A 17,933-nucleotide genomic window follows, 5' to 3' on the forward strand; every position below is an offset into this window, starting at 1 on the left:
AACCCAGCACCCAGTCTTTTCAGATTTCTTTCTGTTCTGTCATCCTCCCCAGCACATTTAAACAGCAAATGTACCATGTCATCACACAACTCACAAGCATCACAAAATACTTTTCAGCTACATAGTAGTTTTAATTCTTAACACACATATAACATGTATAAGGGGCACCTGGCTGGCTCAGTTGGTTTAATTCTTGTTTAATTAATTCTTGTTTAATTCTTGTTTAATTCTGGGGCACCTGGCTGGCTCAGTTGGTTAAGCATCTGCCTCTTGATTTCAGCTCAGGTCATGATCTCAGGGTTGTAAGATCAAGTCCCATGTCAGCTCTGTGCTGGGCATGGAGCCTGCTTGAGATTCTCTCTCCCTCTCCCTCTGTCCCTCCCCCATATCTACCTCTCTCTCTCTCTCTCTCTCTCTTGCCCTCTCTAAAAGAAAAAAAAAAGATAGATGTGCAAAAATACTCATTGCAGTAGTGTTTATAAATGAAAAATAAATCTAAATGTTCATCCTTAAGAGAAAAGGAAAGTATTAAAGTCATTATGGTATGGGTGAATACTGGAATGCTCTATATACTGTTATAGAAAGATATCTATGCTATAGTAATAAGCCTAAAATAGAAAAGTTTATATTATTTGACGCTATTTATGATCTTAGACATTTTGCCAGTTCCTTTGGTGGTGGGCTGGGGATGGATTTCATGCCAATTCTGCTAAGATGAATATTTTGTTTCCTGAGAAAAAACTCTAAGGTAGTGATGTTTTGGTTAAAACTTCAAAGTTTGCTCCACATGCCTCCAACTGTTCTCTCAGATTGGAATACCAATCCTTGTTTTCTCTGTGAATGCAGGAGGACCTGCAAAGGTTAATAATGAGGTCACCATAGGAACACTTTGGACAGAGAGGTAGGCTCAATGGCACAATGAGGTGACTCCTTGAAAATAGAGGCCAGACACCAGGTCTCAACAGAATGAGCTAGTGCTGAACAAGGTGACTGATAACAGGTCCTAGAATTTGGGCAGAAATACCCAAATCCACCAGGCACATTTGATCTATGATGAATACGATGCAGCCTTGGTTGGAATGTCTTTTATTTCTTTTTTTTTTTTTTAAAGATTTTATTTATTTATTTGACAGAGAGAGACCACAAGTAGACGGAGAGGCAGGCAGAGAGAAAGGGAGAGAGGGAAGCAGGCTCTCTGCTCGGCAGCGAGCCCGATGTGGGACTCGATCCCAGGACCCTGAGATCATGACCTGAGCCGAAGGCAGCGGCTTAACCCACTGAGACACCCAGGCGCCCCGGAATGTCTTTTATTTCATGTCATTCAGGACTTCTGCTTTTCTTGATGAAATCTGGAGATGAGGGTACTGTAGTTTCTCAGGCTTCCCCTGTCAGGGGGATGGGATGCTGCATGGAAACCTCACTGTCAAATGACAAACTGCCAAGATTTCCAGGTCAATGACAAATAAAGAAAGCACAAGTCCAAAGGTATTATCCAGAGGTAATTGATTCATACCTACTGCTTCATTGGATGTAAGCTTCCCCAGTGCAGGGAGTGCATCAGTGGTTGCTCCTCTTTGATTCCTCAGCACAGGACCTGACATAAAGGGACTCAGTAAGGATTCATAGAATGAATGCATGGCAAAACATCATTTCCTGAATTCAGCTGATGAGGTAGCAGAAGGCAAGCTGAGGACAAAGCTCAAGCTGACACCCCACAACCCACTCCCCCACTCCCAGGTGGGATATATGTGACATTCCTCAGGAACCCCTGGCTGCCCTAAAGCTAAGCGAAGGAGAAACAAATGGTTAACTTCATAGAGATTATAGTCTTGTAGGACTTGAATCTCTCTCAGTGTTCAAATGCCTTAGTGATTTATGAGAAAAAAAGCATTCTCATCAATAATCTAACTTCCCAAAGGAATGTAGATAAAATTAATTGTCCTTTTAATCTGCAACCTACTGACAAATACTTGAGGCAGTTCGAGTATAATGGTCCTCCAGAAAGCGCCCAACTGGGTTTTTTTAAAGATTTTATTTATTGAGAGAGAGTACACATGCACAGCAGAGGGAAAAGCAGGCTCCCCACTGAGGAAGGAGTCCAATGTGGGTCTCAATCCCAGGACTCTGAAATCATGACCTGAGCCAAAGGCAGCGGCTTAACTGACTGAGCCACCTAGGTATCCTCCCAACTGTCTTAAAGTTAATATGCTTTGCCTTAGGGAAAAACAACCTTAACCTGACAAGGCTCCAGTGTATTGTAGGTCCATTGTAGCACATGAAAGTTCTTTGAAAACTTCCCTTTTCCTTACCTCCCCCAACTCCCAAGTATGTAATCAGCCAAACCACTTTGGCACAGCAGCTTTCTGTCCAGGGTCCTGTCCCCGTGCCTTAATAAGACGACCATTTTGCACTAAAGGTGTCTCGAGATTTCTTTTTTGGTTGTCAGCTCTCAACCGCACCCCACCAAGCCTCACCTACATTCCAATACTACATCACAGACATTGTACTGTCATTATCCTGAGCCCCTGCCCTTCCCTAACGCCTTATACAGAGTCCCCAGAAGGAACAGAGTGCAGGTCATTTGCAAAGGAAGAAATGGAGAGGACACCCAGTCCCACACACCTGGCTAGAGAGCTGGTGGTAAGGGCAAGGGCCAGTCTTTCATGTCAGTCTTGGCTCAGGCCTGGAGCTCTCAGCCAGGGCTGTGAAAATTAAGCTGAACTCCTTAAGACCCTTGTCTTATACCTACCACTTTTCCTCAGATGGAATGGAAGCATATTTTACAATTCTATCACTGTTCTTAGAGGATTTCAAATGCATTCATCAGTCCAAGTGAATCCCTAAAGGGGAGAGCTTCCTAAGACAATAAGGTAAAAAATTTAAAGAAATCTGGCAGAGGACAACCTGCAATGCGAAGAATGGAAGCTCCCATGGTTTTATGGTTATTGAGAACTTTCCCCTGAATCAAGTTATACCCTCCTTTAATGCTTTACAGTAGGATTCTAGATATGTAAGAATGGTCAAAGCCATAAGCATGGTCAGTGCACACTTATCTCAATGACAACAATTTTTGCTGCAATGTTAGTGTGCTTTTGGGTTGAATTATTTTGCAATAATTCATTGTGCCATTGAGTCTCTCTACCTCTCTGCCCAAAGTGTTCCTGTGGTGACCTCATTATTAACCTTTGCAGGTCCTCCTGTGTTCACAGAGAAAACAAGGATTGGTATTCCAGTCTGAGAGAACAGGCGGAGGCACGTGGTGCAAACTTTTGTATATTTCTCAATAATTTTTGGTTGAATTTTCAAGGGACAAATTCTATAAATGGCTGCATATAACATTCATGTTATCTCATTTTACTTTTAATACAACCTTATGAGGTCATTAGTATTACCCACATTTTATAATGTGTGAAACCAGGGCTTGGAGAAAGTAAATTATTTGTGCAAAGTTTGTGCCTACTGAAGATGAGATTGGAGTTATCTACATTCCAAAGACAGGGCAATCAGGTGGTAAATTGGGTTCAGAAGTACTGAAAATTGTTGTTTATTGGTCTGTCATTTTTCCATTGACTGTTTTAATGCAGATATGGTTGTAACATTGAAAGATTTTAAAATAGAAGCTTTGTGATATTCTGTAATTTCAATTTTCCATTGACTGTTTTAATGCAGATATGGTTGTAACATTGAAAGATTTTAAAATAGAAGCTTTGTGATATTCTGTAATTTCAGTATTCAAAGTTTAGTATTTACAGCAGACATCCTTATTTATCAGTTCTCTCTTCTACCTACCTACCAAAATAATAAACAAACAAAAAAATCATCACTTCTTCAATCCAAAAAGGTAAAACAGAAATGAAATTCAGATAAGTACCCAATTTTTTCCCTTTCACGAATTAGGCAAAACTTCCAAATCATCTGTTTTTATTTATTTATTTTTAAAGATTTTATTTATTAAAAATAATGAATAATGTTTTTCTGGAAATAAATAAATTGGAAAAAAAAAAGATTTTATTTATTTATTTATCAGAGAAAGAGAAAGCACAATCAGGTGAGAAGCAGGCTTCCCACTGAGTCAATGTGGGACTTGATCCCAGGACACCAATATCATGACTGCAGCTGAAGGCAGATGCCCAACCGAGCCACCCAGTGTCCCTAAATCATCTGTTTTTAGATGGCAAACTCCCATTGTGCTTACAGAAAGCTTTCTTCATTGGTGTAAATACAACAACATTACACCAAATGACTTAATCATGGTAGTATTCTTGGAAATCGCTGGATTAAACACTTGATATATGAGTCCTATCTCAATGCTCATTTTTACCATTTCTCTCATGCACCTTCAACTATTTCTTTTTCTCCTCAATGAACCACTAGGGTTCACCATGAAGTAGAACAGCAGAAAAGGGTCTCCACTCCCTGGGATCAGGAAAGCAATAGTAGCCACTTGGTTTACCATCCCAAGAGGCCACCCACAGGGACTATTTGCACTGCCCTGGTGAACTCCAGCAGAATTATAGTATCCACAAGCACCCTAAGGACTGGGCTATTCAGGACTTAAGAGACACTTGATGGCTAGTTTCTCTGTTAGGGATCTCTAAGCTGCCTGTGGCATTTCTAAGCATCTCAAGGACAGTGAGAAGGATCTAGGATTTCTGTATCCTGGGAGCCAGAGAAGTTTCCCAAGTATACCTGAGACCCACTGAGCTCTGGGCCAAGTGCAGGGTCTTCATGGAGTTTAATCAAAGTGGCGATGATTCCTTTCTTGGCCCAATAATTGCCATCTTGCAGTGATATTTACATTTGCAGTGATATCTATCCTATTCTGGGGAACCTCAGTACTATAAAACAAAGTCTTTGTCCCTCAAGACTCTTTAGTTGGGGAGATAAGACATGTAACTTAGTTTTGCTTATTGTCCTGATACAACTAAAACACTTTTCTCATGTCATTCAAATGATTTTTTTACTTCCATTTCCCTCTTTGAATTTAAGGGAAAACTCTTCTTTACTACTTCCCAAATTCTTTCTATCAAATTCCACTTACTTTCCACAGAGTCATGCAAACCATCACTGGATACCATCAATGAGCATCGCATGTCAATAACTTCTACATTGAGCTCATGGAAATTTATAAATTGGGAAAGTGTTTGCAGGGGGTAGGGCACTATGCAGAGGGATGTGTAGATTTAGAAGACACACATGCAATTTCCACAGTGTAGATGCTAATTAGCTTTGGAATTGCCACCTTGTGTGATCTTGCTCCCTGGATGAGAAACCTCGGATGATAGGAAGGAAACACTCAGGCAAGACAACCAGACTCCAAGCCTTACTAATTCAGTGTGTAGTGTGGCTACACACTGGGGGGAGCTGGTTAATTCTGCAATGGGCCTGATTTATCCTCCTAGAATAAAAGAACATCATCTGGGCATAGGATTCTGTTAATAATAAAATGTATTTAAAAGAAGTAGTTGTTGGGACCCGTGAGTGGCTCAGCGGGTTAAAGCCTCTGCTTCCGCTCAGGTCATGATCTCAGGGTCCTGGGATGGAGCCCCGCATAGGGCTATCTGCTCCTCAGGGAGCCTGCTCCCCTCCCCCTCCGCCCCTCCCCCCGCTTCTCTGCGTACTTGTGATCTCTGTCTGTCAAATAAATAAATAAACTAAAATCTTAAAAAAAAAAAAAAAAGGAGTTGTTTCTTCCTTGGATCAGAACTGGCTATTCTATACTGAACTCTTACATGCTATTTCATCAGACCATTCATGAAGACCAGTGATCTTGAATAAAATTCAGATTCTTTATGTTTTTTAAGATTGTATTTATTTATTTGAGAGAGAGAGAGAGTCCGCGCGTGTGCATGAGCAGGGTGAAGGGCAGAGGGAGAAGCAGAGTCCCCACTGAGCAGACAGCCTGATGTGGGACTCCATTCCCGGACTTCATGATCATGACCTGAGCTGATGACAAAGGCTGACCCAACTGATCCACCTAGGCACCCCAGATTCCTTATTCACAGGGTGAGTTAGTTCTCAAAAATAAAAGCTGGGTTCTTCGGTGGACTCTATGAATTTGAGGATAAAGTTTTAGACATACTCAAAACTGCAGTTACAGGGCTGCTTTGAGGACAATGAAACCAAGGTAAGAAGGCAGCAACTACTGGGTGGTGGGTGGTGAATAGCAACCGGCAAGGGCAGAGAGGGAACACAGGACAAAAGAGAAAACAAAGGTAAACCACCCGCGTGGTGTCAGTAACTCAGCAAAATTACCAAAGCTTCTATTTAAAATATTTCCCTGGTTTTGGTTTTGAAGGAATTATATAGCAAATTGGAGATGTTTGATTGCACAAGTTTATTTCCTTTTCATGGTCTCAAGTTTTTTAAGAAGAATGCTTTTTGTCAATGTGTGTTTCTAGAATTAGCAAATGGGTGAACCTCACTTTTTAAATACCTGAGCTTCTCAAAACTATTAATCACTGAAGCATTGTCATCAGACACAGGCTTAAAATCTGACAATGAATTGAACACAGCTAAGGTAACAGAGCTTTTGTTTTTGAGAAATGATTAAGCAAGGAAACAGCCAGGAGGCACAGGACAAAACATCTTCCTGGAAGCTGGTGGGGCAGGAAGATGTGGAGGCCCAGCCCAGTGAGGGCAGCAATGCCTTCTGCATGGCTCACTTGTCTTCCTCTCCTTTCAGCCTGATGCCAGGTAAACCTACACTGAAGTCCAAGTGTAGAGCCTGGCCCTAGGGAGCTTTGACACTTTATCTCACCATGGCCTCTATGCTTATTTTCCACTTCTCCTACTGCCCCCTGGCACCCAGAACCCAGTTTGCCAAGTAAGTGATGGGGGCTAGGGCTGAGGGAAGAGGGCAAAGTCCCCTAAAGCCAGCTTCCTTTCCTTTTCTAAACTCTGCTGTCCTGAAGTACATTTAAGTTCTCTCTTCACTCTAGAGAAGAATCTGAATCACCTTTGATTTTTGTATACCCCATGCTGTGACCATCTATTAAATGGGGTATGTGATCATCTATAAAATGGGGTAAACAATAGCACCCCTGTACTAGGGCAGTGATTCTCAAAGTGGGTCCTCTGACCAGTAGAACCAGCATTGCTTGGGAATTTGTTAGAGAAGCAAATTCTCAAACACCTGCCAGACCCACTGTATCAGAAACTGATTCAGAAACCCACGGAGGTCAGCAATCAGTTTTCCCAAGCCCCCAGGGAATTCAGATGCTCACTCAAGTTTGAGAACCACTGCCATAGAGTTGTTGTGAAGAATAAATGACAGATGGGGTGCCTGGGTGGCTCAGAGGGTTGGGCCTCTGCCTTCGGCTCAGGTCATGGTCTCGGAGTCCTGGGATCGAGCCCTGCGTGGGGCTCTCTGCTCGGCGGGGAGCCTGCTTCCCTCTCTCTCTCTCTCTCTCTGCCTGCCTCTCTGCCTACTTGTGATCTCTGTATGTCAAATAAATAAATGGAATCTTAAAAAAAAAAAAAGGAATAAATGACAGAGCAGCTAGAACATGCTCAGAATGGCGCCTGGCACCCAGTATTATTTAGCTGTTGCTATCTTCATTTGGTCGATATCATCATTATCATCCTCACAATTATCATCATTACAGTTATCTTTTCTAATAATACTTTAGTTTCCAGGAGTAACTGGTACTCTCCTGTGGAGATGCTTTTCCTGTGGAATAAACCCCTGGCACATGTATGTGCAAGCTGACTCTTAGTAGCACAAATGATATTACCATAATGATTCAGGGTACCATGGGGGGAAATTTAAGAACCTACATTTGTAAGGAAAGACTTTATTAACAGGAACAGTTGCCATAGGGAGATGCTCAATGCCCAAACCAGAAATGTCTTCAGGAAGGGATGAGTGAACAATGCTTTCACATGCAGAGATCCTGGAATATATGGCTGTGGAAAGAGTAAGGGGAGTGGGGAGGAATGCGTAATAAAAGCAGCTGTGTGGGAGTCTTGAAACTTAAAAAACTGTGTCAAACATTGCACTAACAGGAGAGTCAAGGCAGGAAACATCTGTAGTAAGAGACATGAGCAATGTACAGAGTGGGAAGTTCACACAGTTTAGAGCATAGCTGTCCTAGTCAAGCCAGCCTATATTAAACACAAAGTTGATCAGCCTTGTCAAGAAACTAGTTTTTATTTATGTCATGTTGCAGTTGACTAAATAATGGCCCCCAAAGATATCAGATCTTAATCCTTGAAACCTGTAAATGGTACTTTACCATGGCAAAGATTTTTCAAATGTGATTAAGGATTTTGAGAGGGAAAGATATCCTGGATTACCTGGATAGGCTATAAATGCAATCACAAGGGTTCTTGTAAGAGGGAAATTTGACAGAGACAAAAGAGGAGAAGCCAATGTGACAACAGAGGCAGAGATGGGGTGATGTGCCACAGGCCAAGGAGTGGCTAAAGCCACCAGAAGTTGGAAAAGAACAGGTTCTGCCCTAGAGCTCCAGGGGCAGCACAGTCCTGTAACAACTGATTTGCAAGTTAGGTGATGCGACTTTGTACTTCTGCCCTCCATAACTGTGAGAGTACAAATTCCTGTTGTTTTCAGCCACCAACTTCATGGAAATGTGTTATAGCAGCCATTAGAAACTGATACATCTTTTTTTTTTTTTTTTAAGGAACTGATACATCTTTTTTTTTTTTTTTTTTTTTTTTAAGAAACTGATACATCTTGTTTCATGAAACAACTGTTTTTTTTATTTTCAGATTTAAGGAAGAGATCCTCTGGCAACCAAAGGAGAGTTTGTGGATTATCTTCTTGGTGGTGGGGAAAATCCCACAAGGTCAGCTCTTATTACCTACTATATCAAGATGCTTTGCCATAATCTCATTTAAATGATATTGGTCATAGCTGTGCTCATATGCTGTAAAATCAAGATTATTGTAGTTAATCTCAGATTTTAAAATGGAAAGGCTGAGCTTCAGTGAAGCTGTTAGTGAAGTTACATGTAGAATGTGTCAGGAGAGGACAGTGAGCACAAAGTAAAAGTTTAACTAATTCTTGTTAATTGATTTACTTAAGGAATTGCTATTTAACTGTATAGGAAAAACAAGGTTACAGAAGCTCAAAAAAATTATTTCGTAAGTGGCTTCATATGAACACCTATCATAAAAAGGCTCTTTTTCATGAAATTATAAATTATAATAAATCATTCTACAAATGGACAGTTGTCTGGACAATGTTTTTAAGAATAAGTCTTGGCTCATTGAATTCAAACAAATTCGAGCAGTTATTTTGGGGAGAGGTGTTAAGTGGCCCCAGGGTCTTGAATAACATTAAGTTGGATTGTTTAAAATTTCCAGAGATAAAGTAAAAAATTACATCCTGTTTTACTGGTGAGTCAAAGAAATCTAAACATGCACATGAGAATATATTTTCACAAAGACAGCATTTTAAATAGGAATTGGGAAATTCTAACTTGCTGAATTTATCAAAGGCAGAGAGAGCTAAGTCTTGGTCGCTTGACTAAAATGTGACTATTTTAATATCAGCACCCATATAAGTTGTTTTGCAAAGGAATAGAAACAGAATAAGAAGAAAAGGAACACAATGGTTAGTAATACACATTTCTATAATGCATTATTTAACAGATTATGTATAAGTATATGTTATGAGTTGGAGCAATAATATCTTTCACTCTCTTGCTTAAATGGCTTCCTCCTATAATTCTCCTGAATTTAGATATTTCTTGATTTAATTTTAGGTTTTGAGCATAACTGCAATAGAGGCCATTTCACCCTCCATTGATTTTGTATCACATTCCAGCACGCAAAGATGATGCCATTCTTTGGAGCAGCACCTGCCAGGCAGCCTTCCGCCAGACTATTGCCTAAAGTGCAGGCATTCACAGGGTAGCAGGTTTTTCCACCCTGTGCAATCTTAAAGAGCTGTGACCCCAGGGCAACTGTAAAACCCACACGTGCTAGAATAATTTAGATTTCTTGTGATTGACTGAGTTAACAAACAATGCCCAGACTTTACATGACAAAGAACTCTAACCCACAAAAGAAACCTCTCAAGCAACTGTCTCCAAACAATCAGGACTTGCTGAATGGCTATCAATTTCTCTTTACCTCCTCTTCCAAAGCAGGACAAACCAGAGAAATCCAAATATTCTCCCCAAACCAATCACATAAATGAGATTCCATTTCTAGTTATTTCTCCTCCAGCTTCCCCATGACAACAGCCTCTTACAGAAGCTTCTCTTTTTTCATAATTAAAGTTTTCTTCACTCGGGCTGTTTTTGAATGGTCTCCTTTTTGTATTATGTGGGTGGTCTTCATTCATTTCCACATGTATTGACCACCATGATTACTTTTTTTTTTTTTTTAAGACAAAACAAAAAACCAAAGGCCAGCCATATGCAATACACTTCTGTAACCACCTGAGAACTTTGGGCCCTTAGCTGTGTGTGAGATGAAAAGGACTCTACTTTTAAAGGACATAAAATGAAATTTGTAGTTATTGTTGACTTTTAAAAATATTTGTCTGATTTTGCTTCTACAGACTTAATTTAATTTTAACTAACTACAAATTGGCATGCACTATGACTCCATTTCTGTAAAAAGAAAAACATATATATAAAGATATGCTTAGAAAAGAGGAAGGAGAGGATAGGGGTGTTCATTTTCTAAAACATACTTTCTACAATGAGTGTTTCTTATGCAATTAAAAAAAGAAAATTCTAGAAACATTTCTGAATTAATTTCCTTAAATCTCTACATACAGTTGACCCTCGAACAACACAGGTTTGAAATGTGGATGGGGTGTTCATTTTCTAAAACATATTTTCTACAATGGGTGTTTCTTAGGCAATTAAAAAAAGAAAATTTTAGAAACACTTCTGAATTAATTTCCTTAAATCTTTACATACAGTTGATACTTGAACAACACAGGTTTGAAATGTGGAATTCAGTTACATCCATAGTTCTTTTGATAAATACCCTAGAATACTGTACCTGTATTTTTTCTTCATTTCGATTTTTTGTAACATTTTCTTTTTTCCAGCTTACTCTAAGAATACAATATATAATCCATACAACGTACAATGACGTACGCTTCCCTCCTCCGCAACATCCCCGCGCCCACCAAAGCAGGTCCCAGCAGCCCTGGGACAAGTTGAGACCCAGCCTAGTCACGCGCTGGGAGTCCCACGCATGGAGGCTCTGCCCCACAGGCCAGCGCAGCCAATCGCCGCCTGGGCAGGCGGTAAGGGCGGGCCGAGCGGACAGAAATCCAGAGACCTTAAAGGCTGAGTCAGAAGCAACTGCGTCAGAATCCCAAGCCTCGGCGATCTGGAAGGGCTGCGTGCGTCTGTGAAGTGCGCCTGCGCAGCTGTGGACGCCGTAGGTCAGCGTCTCAGTGTGGGGACCCACTGCGTAGGGGACAGGGACTAAAGGAGGGGGGGTCCACCCCGGGGCTCGGGCGAGGGGCGCGTGCGACCCGCGTAAATAAGAGCATCTGCGTCCCTGGAGGTGAGGCGGCTGAGTCGACGCTGCTTGGATCCTGTAAGCCTTGAGGTGGGAAGTCGGAGGACGGTTTGGGGAACGCAGGGAGGTGCCGAGACCACTGGGAGGCCCTGGGCTGTGCAGGAATCGGTCGGCCTCTGGGCCGTGGCGGGCACAGGTCCGATAGCTGGGCCGCGGCGGGACCCGGCCTGGCTAAGGAGTTAACGTGGCAGCCTGACTTAACGCACAGACTGGGGGCCCGGCACTCCTTGCAGGGCCGTGCATTAACATCCTTTGGAAGCTGAGAGCGACGAGTCCGACGGAGAGCCCCCGGCCCGGCCCCGCCTTCCGCGCCGCTCTTGGCCCCGCCCGGGACAGTTCTCTGATCCCTGGCAGAGCTTTGGCCAGGTCGGGGTCGGCAACTGGGGGCTTGGGACTTCTTTGTGCCTCGTGACCACGTCCTCGATTTGGGGGAGTGAATGGGAGTGTTGGCGGCAGAGGCCAAATGTGGGGACTGCGCACTCCTGCCCAACTTCTTGGAAAGGTCTTTCAGAAAGTTTTCAGGTGCAAGAACTGGCGGTTCGAAGATCAGTCTCACGACGTGCTGTACATTAGTCTAAAAGAAAAGTGTGAGGTGGCTACCTAAGTCTTGGGGGTTCCCTGCCCTTACTTGAGATCAGGTGTCCTGATAAATAAGATTTCCTGGGTCACCTCGGTATTTTCAGTAAATAACTTGGACCAACAGTTTCTTAGTTGCTCTAAGATTCTGAGACCCCTATCAAAATCTAAATTGTCACTGCGCTGTTACAGTGAAGTCAGTTTCAATTCCTACAGCACTTGTCAGCCTGTTTTTCAGTTGATGGCTGAATCATACCTCCACTGTTTTAAGTCCTTGGCCTGCTTTTCTCCACCCACATCCATAACCTTCTTCACAGACCTGTAAATATTTGGGAAGATGATTTAAACATTTTTACTCCACAGCATCTCAGGACAAAATAGGATGGCTTTTTAAATAGGATCCATCTCATTGATTATTCACTTCATTCTCTTTACTAGGTTTTTGAAACATGAATACTTCACTCTTCCTGACTGCCCTTTGCTTGGGAATAGCCTCAGCAGCTCCAGAACACGACCAAAGCTTAGATTCACAGTGGTACCAGTGGAAGGCAACGTACAGAAGATTATATGGCATGGTTGGTAACATGAAACTGTCCAGAGGGACCATGAGAGAAAGGCCCTCCTTGCTGGGCGTTTTTAGGTGGAGAGTAGCATCCAGAAATCAGCTTTTACCAAGGCAGTACCTTAATGGCACCCATTTTTGAGTATAATACGGGCATAATTCCTATTGTATGGTTGTTGGAGAACAGCTTCAGCAGAAATATAAAGCCATCCCTAGCTATGGTTTTTCTCCCAATCTGTCTGCAAATCTATTTGGTGAGGGGCTCGGTTTTAAGTAGCAATAAAGGTATATTACATATTTGCCTCTAGAATGAAGAAGGTTGGAGGAGAGCAGTGTGGGAGAAGAATATGAAAATGATTGAACTGCATAATCGGGAATACAGCCAAGGGAAGCATGGCTTCACGATGGCAATGAATGCCTTTGGTGACATGGTGAGTGTAGCTTGGATTGCTGAACTATTTGTGCTTCCTCTTTGTACTTTAGCAGAATAACCTCATTTTTTCAACATTTTACTTACTTTTCCTTAAGACCAATGAAGAATTCAGGCAGGTGATGAATGGTTTTCGAAACCAGAAACACAGGAAAGGGAAAGTGTTCCAAGAACCTCTCTTTGCTGAGATCCCCAAATCTGTGGATTGGACTCAGAAAGGCTATGTAACTCCTGTGAAGAATCAGGTATGATAATATTAGGTCTCCTTCTAAGAGTAAAGCCAAAAGGAATTAGTGTCCTAGCTTTGGTAGACTGGAGTGACATCAGTTTGCTTTTTTGTTTTAAGAATATTTAGGTATATGGGCTATTGTTGTCTTGTAAACTGATAACTTTTTTATTTTCAGGGTCAGTGTGGTTCTTGTTGGGCTTTTAGTGCAACTGGTGCTCTTGAAGGACAGATGTTCCGGAAAACTGGTAAACTTGTGTCACTGAGTGAGCAGAACCTGGTGGACTGCTCTCGGTCTCAAGGCAATCAGGGCTGCAGTGGTGGCCTGATGGATTTTGCCTTCCAATATATTAAGGACAACGGAGGCCTGGACTCAGAGGAATCCTATCCGTATCTTGCAAGGGTAAATGGAGTTCCTTATCTTGTTATTCCAGCCCTCCTCTTGAAAGTTGTATTAAACATTTTCAAAGATAACAGGCATTTTATTCAGCATTCACATTTTAGACATAAACTGACAGAAAACGGCCACTATAAATTATCAGCTTTTGGACAGGTTCTCTGAATAGATGGTTAGTGTATAGCTCTTCTTATTTCTGTGTAACTTGGAGACTTTATTTACCATTCTAGACATAATCTCCATAGTGTAAGATTTCTTATGGAAATCTTTCGGGTTTTCACTGAAAAAAACATACTGCTGATTTTCACTTTCAAATCAGCCAGTACTGTTTTGCTGTTGACTTACAACAAAGTTGACTTGGAAATCATTAAGCTGCAAACTATGGGACCAGGAAGGGAAACAAACCATAAAAGACTCTTAATCTCAGGAAACAGAGGGTTGCTGGGGGGTGGAAGGGGAGGGGGATAGGGTGGCTGACTTATGGACATTGGGGAGGGTATGTGCTATGGTGAGTGCAGTAAATTGTGTAAGACTGATGATACACAGACCTGTACTCCTGAAGCAAATAATACATTATATGTTAATGAAATTAAAAAAAAAAAAAAACCTGCAAACTGCTGAGTCCTGAGGTCCTGGAACTCATGATCAGCTCCTAGTGATCAACTTTCTTTCCCCTTTACCTTTAATAGGACACAGATAGCTGTAACTACAAGCCTGAGTATTCTGTTGCCAATGACACTGGCTTCGTGGACATCCCTCAACGAGAGAGGGCCCTTATGAAGGCAGTGGCAACTGTAGGACCCATCTCTGTTGCTATTGATGCAGGACATCAGTCGTTCCAGTTCTATAAATCAGGTAGGTGTTGATATTTTTACTATTGAAAATTAGGCAGGCAAAATTGGAAAACACTGCAGTTGACATTTTGGTTTGGAGTCTTGCTTTCCAAGACTGTAGAATTTTGAGTGTGCATTTAATAATAGTGATGTTTCTATTTGACATACTTTGGGCATATTCTCATGACATGAGACTCTCCTTAAATATTTTTAAATGGCTATGTAATTCCATAAATACAAATAGTTGACATAACTACTGTCCAATTGTTGGACCTTTTTTCAAAAAAAAGTGTTTACTTAGAACTGTAAAGAACCCTGTACCTCAGGTGTTAACTTTGTCTTGTGCTACTTCCTTTTAGGAATAGAAAGGATTATGCTAAATAATAGGAGTGGCTAAATCACCTTAGCCTTGGTAACTAGATCTTACCTTTAGAAATCTTTGTATTTTTTCAAGTAGAAGATATCTTGGATTTAGTTTAATTTTGATTCCTAGTGAGTTGAGTTTGACTTTTGACTTTTCCTTTTTTATGAGCCTTAACAATTTTTTGATAAATATTTAAGCATTAGTTTGGAATTTGTTTAGAACATTTAATTGAATTTTGAGATGTCTTTCTTAACTGGTAGATAGGGTGAGTTACTGTCATGTGTCACTTGGAGCGTCTTACCCTGACATTGAATTTTATTCTCCTAGGCATTTATTTTGATCCAGATTGCAGCAGCAAAGACCTGGATCATGGTGTACTGGTGGTTGGCTATGGCTTTGAAGGAACAGATTCAAATAACAATAAATTTTGGATTGTCAAGAACAGGTAAAAAACTTCAAATGTTATATATTAAGTTGAAAAGCACATGCTTGTTTGGAATCAGTATTTGATTTCAAGTCCAAAAAAGTTCAACTTTGAAATCCCAGAAGTCTTTCCCCCACTTAAGAGTGAACATGCTGATACTTTTATAAAAGTAAAACGTGCTGATGTTTGATTACAAGATTTTGTAGCAAGAGTGTTGGAATTACAATGTATTTGTAACATTACATTTCTAAATTCTAAATTTTTTTTTTACTCAAATAAATCGGGCCCCAAGAGTTTCAGATAAAGTATGTTACACCTCTATAGAGTTAAGGGCTGGTTTCCTTTTTCTGTGTCAGTTTTTCAGCAAGATAACTGAGCACAAATAACTTTAGCTGACTCTTTAAGTTGGAAAGATTTTCCAAGAGGCCAGTGGGCTCTGTGCATTGTTACTGTTATCATTTGGGGTCCTGCCATTTTATGCTGCTTTACAACTCCAAGGCTTGAGGTTTGTCAGGATCAGTTTTCACCACTAAAATTCTTGAACTGAAATGAGGTCTAAGATAGCATGTAGAAATAGACTAGCATGTTGGAATTGTACCTCTGCCTTAGTTTCCTATCTTTAAATGTTAAGGATTCATGGGAATTAGCATGCTTACTACTGTATGTAACAGTAATTAGAATAGTGCCTGGTAGGTGGAAAGTCCTATTTTAATTATTAACTATTATTATTAATGAAGTTAATGTGTACTTGATTCTTTGTATAAAACAGAAAATGTGCTCTTCTTTCAGTTGGGGTCCAGAATGGGGCTGTAATGGCTACGTAAAAATGGCCAAAGACCAGAACAACCACTGTGGAATTGCCACAGCAGCCAGCTATCCCACTGTGAGCTGATGGACCGGGAGATTAGAGGACTTGAAGACAGCATATCTGGGAGAATTTTATCTTAAAACTGACCAAACCCTTATTGTATAAGATAAGACACTACTTGAATCGTTGAGGATCCAAGTTGTGATTTGAATTCTGTGACATTTTTATAAGGGTAAAACATTACCACTACTTTACTTACTGTTATAAATAGCTTTATAATGTTGAAGTCTCATTACTTAATTCTAAAACTTTTGGATTTTCATTTTTTCAAAGAATATATAAAACTTCACCTTTTAAAATAAAATTGAATTCAGTATGTAGAGGTGGAACTTCTTTGTTTTCCATTTACTTTTTGTGTAGTCGGGAGATATAACTGGGTTATAAAGACATAACTGAATACGCTGTGGTACATTAGGAGGACACTGGGTGGCCCTCAGGATCTTAAAAATACACAGATTTTGTGTCAGCTGCCCATTGGCTCTGTTGACCCAATCCTTGAATCTGGCAAAATATGACAGTCTGGAAGGACAAAGGTAAATTGTTTCAATAAAGTTTTAATAGTTTAACAATTCACGCTTTAGAATAGTGAATAGTTATGCAGAATCTTAGGTTTTAGATACTAGAAAAGGAGACCAACTTGATTCAAGATGCTTAAAACTTAAGGTTATGGGATAAAAAAATCTTAGAGCCAGTTACTGAAGCAATCTCTTTGAATTGGTGGTGAAGACCATGTCACTAGTTTGCAGATGAATGAGGATAGATTCTGGATTACCAAATCTGTTTTGTCTTGGTCTGCCAAGATGGCTTTCCAAATAACTCATCTAGGAAAAGCATTATTTGTTACCCTGTGTTAGCAAAAGTAAATTTAATGGCTGTGATGAACCAAGTCTCAGATGCTTGCTAAGAACTGGAAGAATGTGTTAAAGCCACAAGGGATGAACATGAGCTACAAAAATAGGTCCCCCAGCTTGGGAAGATGGAGGAGTGATCACTAGGCCGAACTTGGACTTAGCTGCCTAATCTCTGAATTAAAAGTAAACTTAGAACAAAACAGCCTGACCATATGGTTGTATACAGGCAGTAAGTACAAATAAAACAATATTTTTGTATACTGAGATGATGGAACAAATATGCCAATTTTGGGGTGGATTATAAATGATCATTTTCTTAACCTGTAAAAAACTTAACTTTTTTAGTAGGGTAGAAATGTAAAAAGTATATATACATTCTGCAAACTAAAGAAACATGTATATATGCTTTCAAAAATTTCGTCCTCATCAAATAAGAAAATACAATGAATAAGCTGGTGAAATATTTAATCTAGCCATAATCTATTATGAAGAGAATGAGAGATGGAGGACAGCTAGACACCTTTTATCCCAAAACCTTCAATAACCTTTGTCCATTGGCCATTTTTGGGAAAATTAAATTTACCACACAAGTTTTCTCTGAGAAGGGATTCCTTCATCTTGCAACAGGAGGTAACTCAGAATGCTGTCCTGAATCCTGAAACAACTCAAGACTCTAAGGAAATCTCAGGGTGCTCAACCGAAGGAAAGTGTGATGGCTTTTTCTTTAAAAAAGTTCCAAGTTTGTCAAAGCAGAGGACTCCTCAGACATCTAAACTATTTGATGTTTTTGTAACTTCCAAAAGCCTTTTTAAGTTTGTGAAAAGTATCAAACCACATCTATCATCTGAAAGAATTTCAAAGGAGCCAATAGACTTGAAATATAGA

General features: G+C 40.5%; 1 protein-coding gene across 3 annotated transcripts; it reads left to right on the forward strand.

Moving 5' to 3' along the window:
• The first annotated feature begins 11,270 nt into the window (after nucleotides 1-11,270).
• On the forward strand, nucleotides 11,271-16,517 carry LOC122917617 (procathepsin L). Of its 3 annotated transcripts, none has more exons than XM_044265712.1 (8): nucleotides 11,271-11,377; nucleotides 12,532-12,668; nucleotides 12,964-13,086; nucleotides 13,184-13,330; nucleotides 13,490-13,714; nucleotides 14,398-14,563; nucleotides 15,233-15,350; nucleotides 16,119-16,517. In XM_044265712.1, exons 2-8 carry the CDS (start codon nucleotides 12,543-12,545, stop codon nucleotides 16,219-16,221), a joined length of 1,008 nt encoding a protein of 335 aa, XP_044121647.1. In that variant the 5' UTR covers nucleotides 11,271-11,377; nucleotides 12,532-12,542; the 3' UTR covers nucleotides 16,222-16,517. The 3 variants fall into 3 exon arrangements, with proteins under 3 accessions (XP_044121647.1, XP_044121649.1, XP_044121648.1); XM_044265714.1 differs by lacking the exon at nucleotides 11,271-11,377 and adding an exon at nucleotides 11,384-11,547; XM_044265713.1 differs by lacking the exon at nucleotides 11,271-11,377 and adding an exon at nucleotides 11,384-11,535.
• The last annotated feature ends 1,416 nt before the right edge of the window (nucleotides 16,518-17,933 follow it).

Source organism: Neovison vison, chromosome 9 (genome assembly GCF_020171115.1).
Source record: "Neovison vison isolate M4711 chromosome 9, ASM_NN_V1, whole genome shotgun sequence".
Classification (NCBI taxonomy): Eukaryota; Metazoa; Chordata; class Mammalia; order Carnivora; family Mustelidae; genus Neogale; species Neogale vison.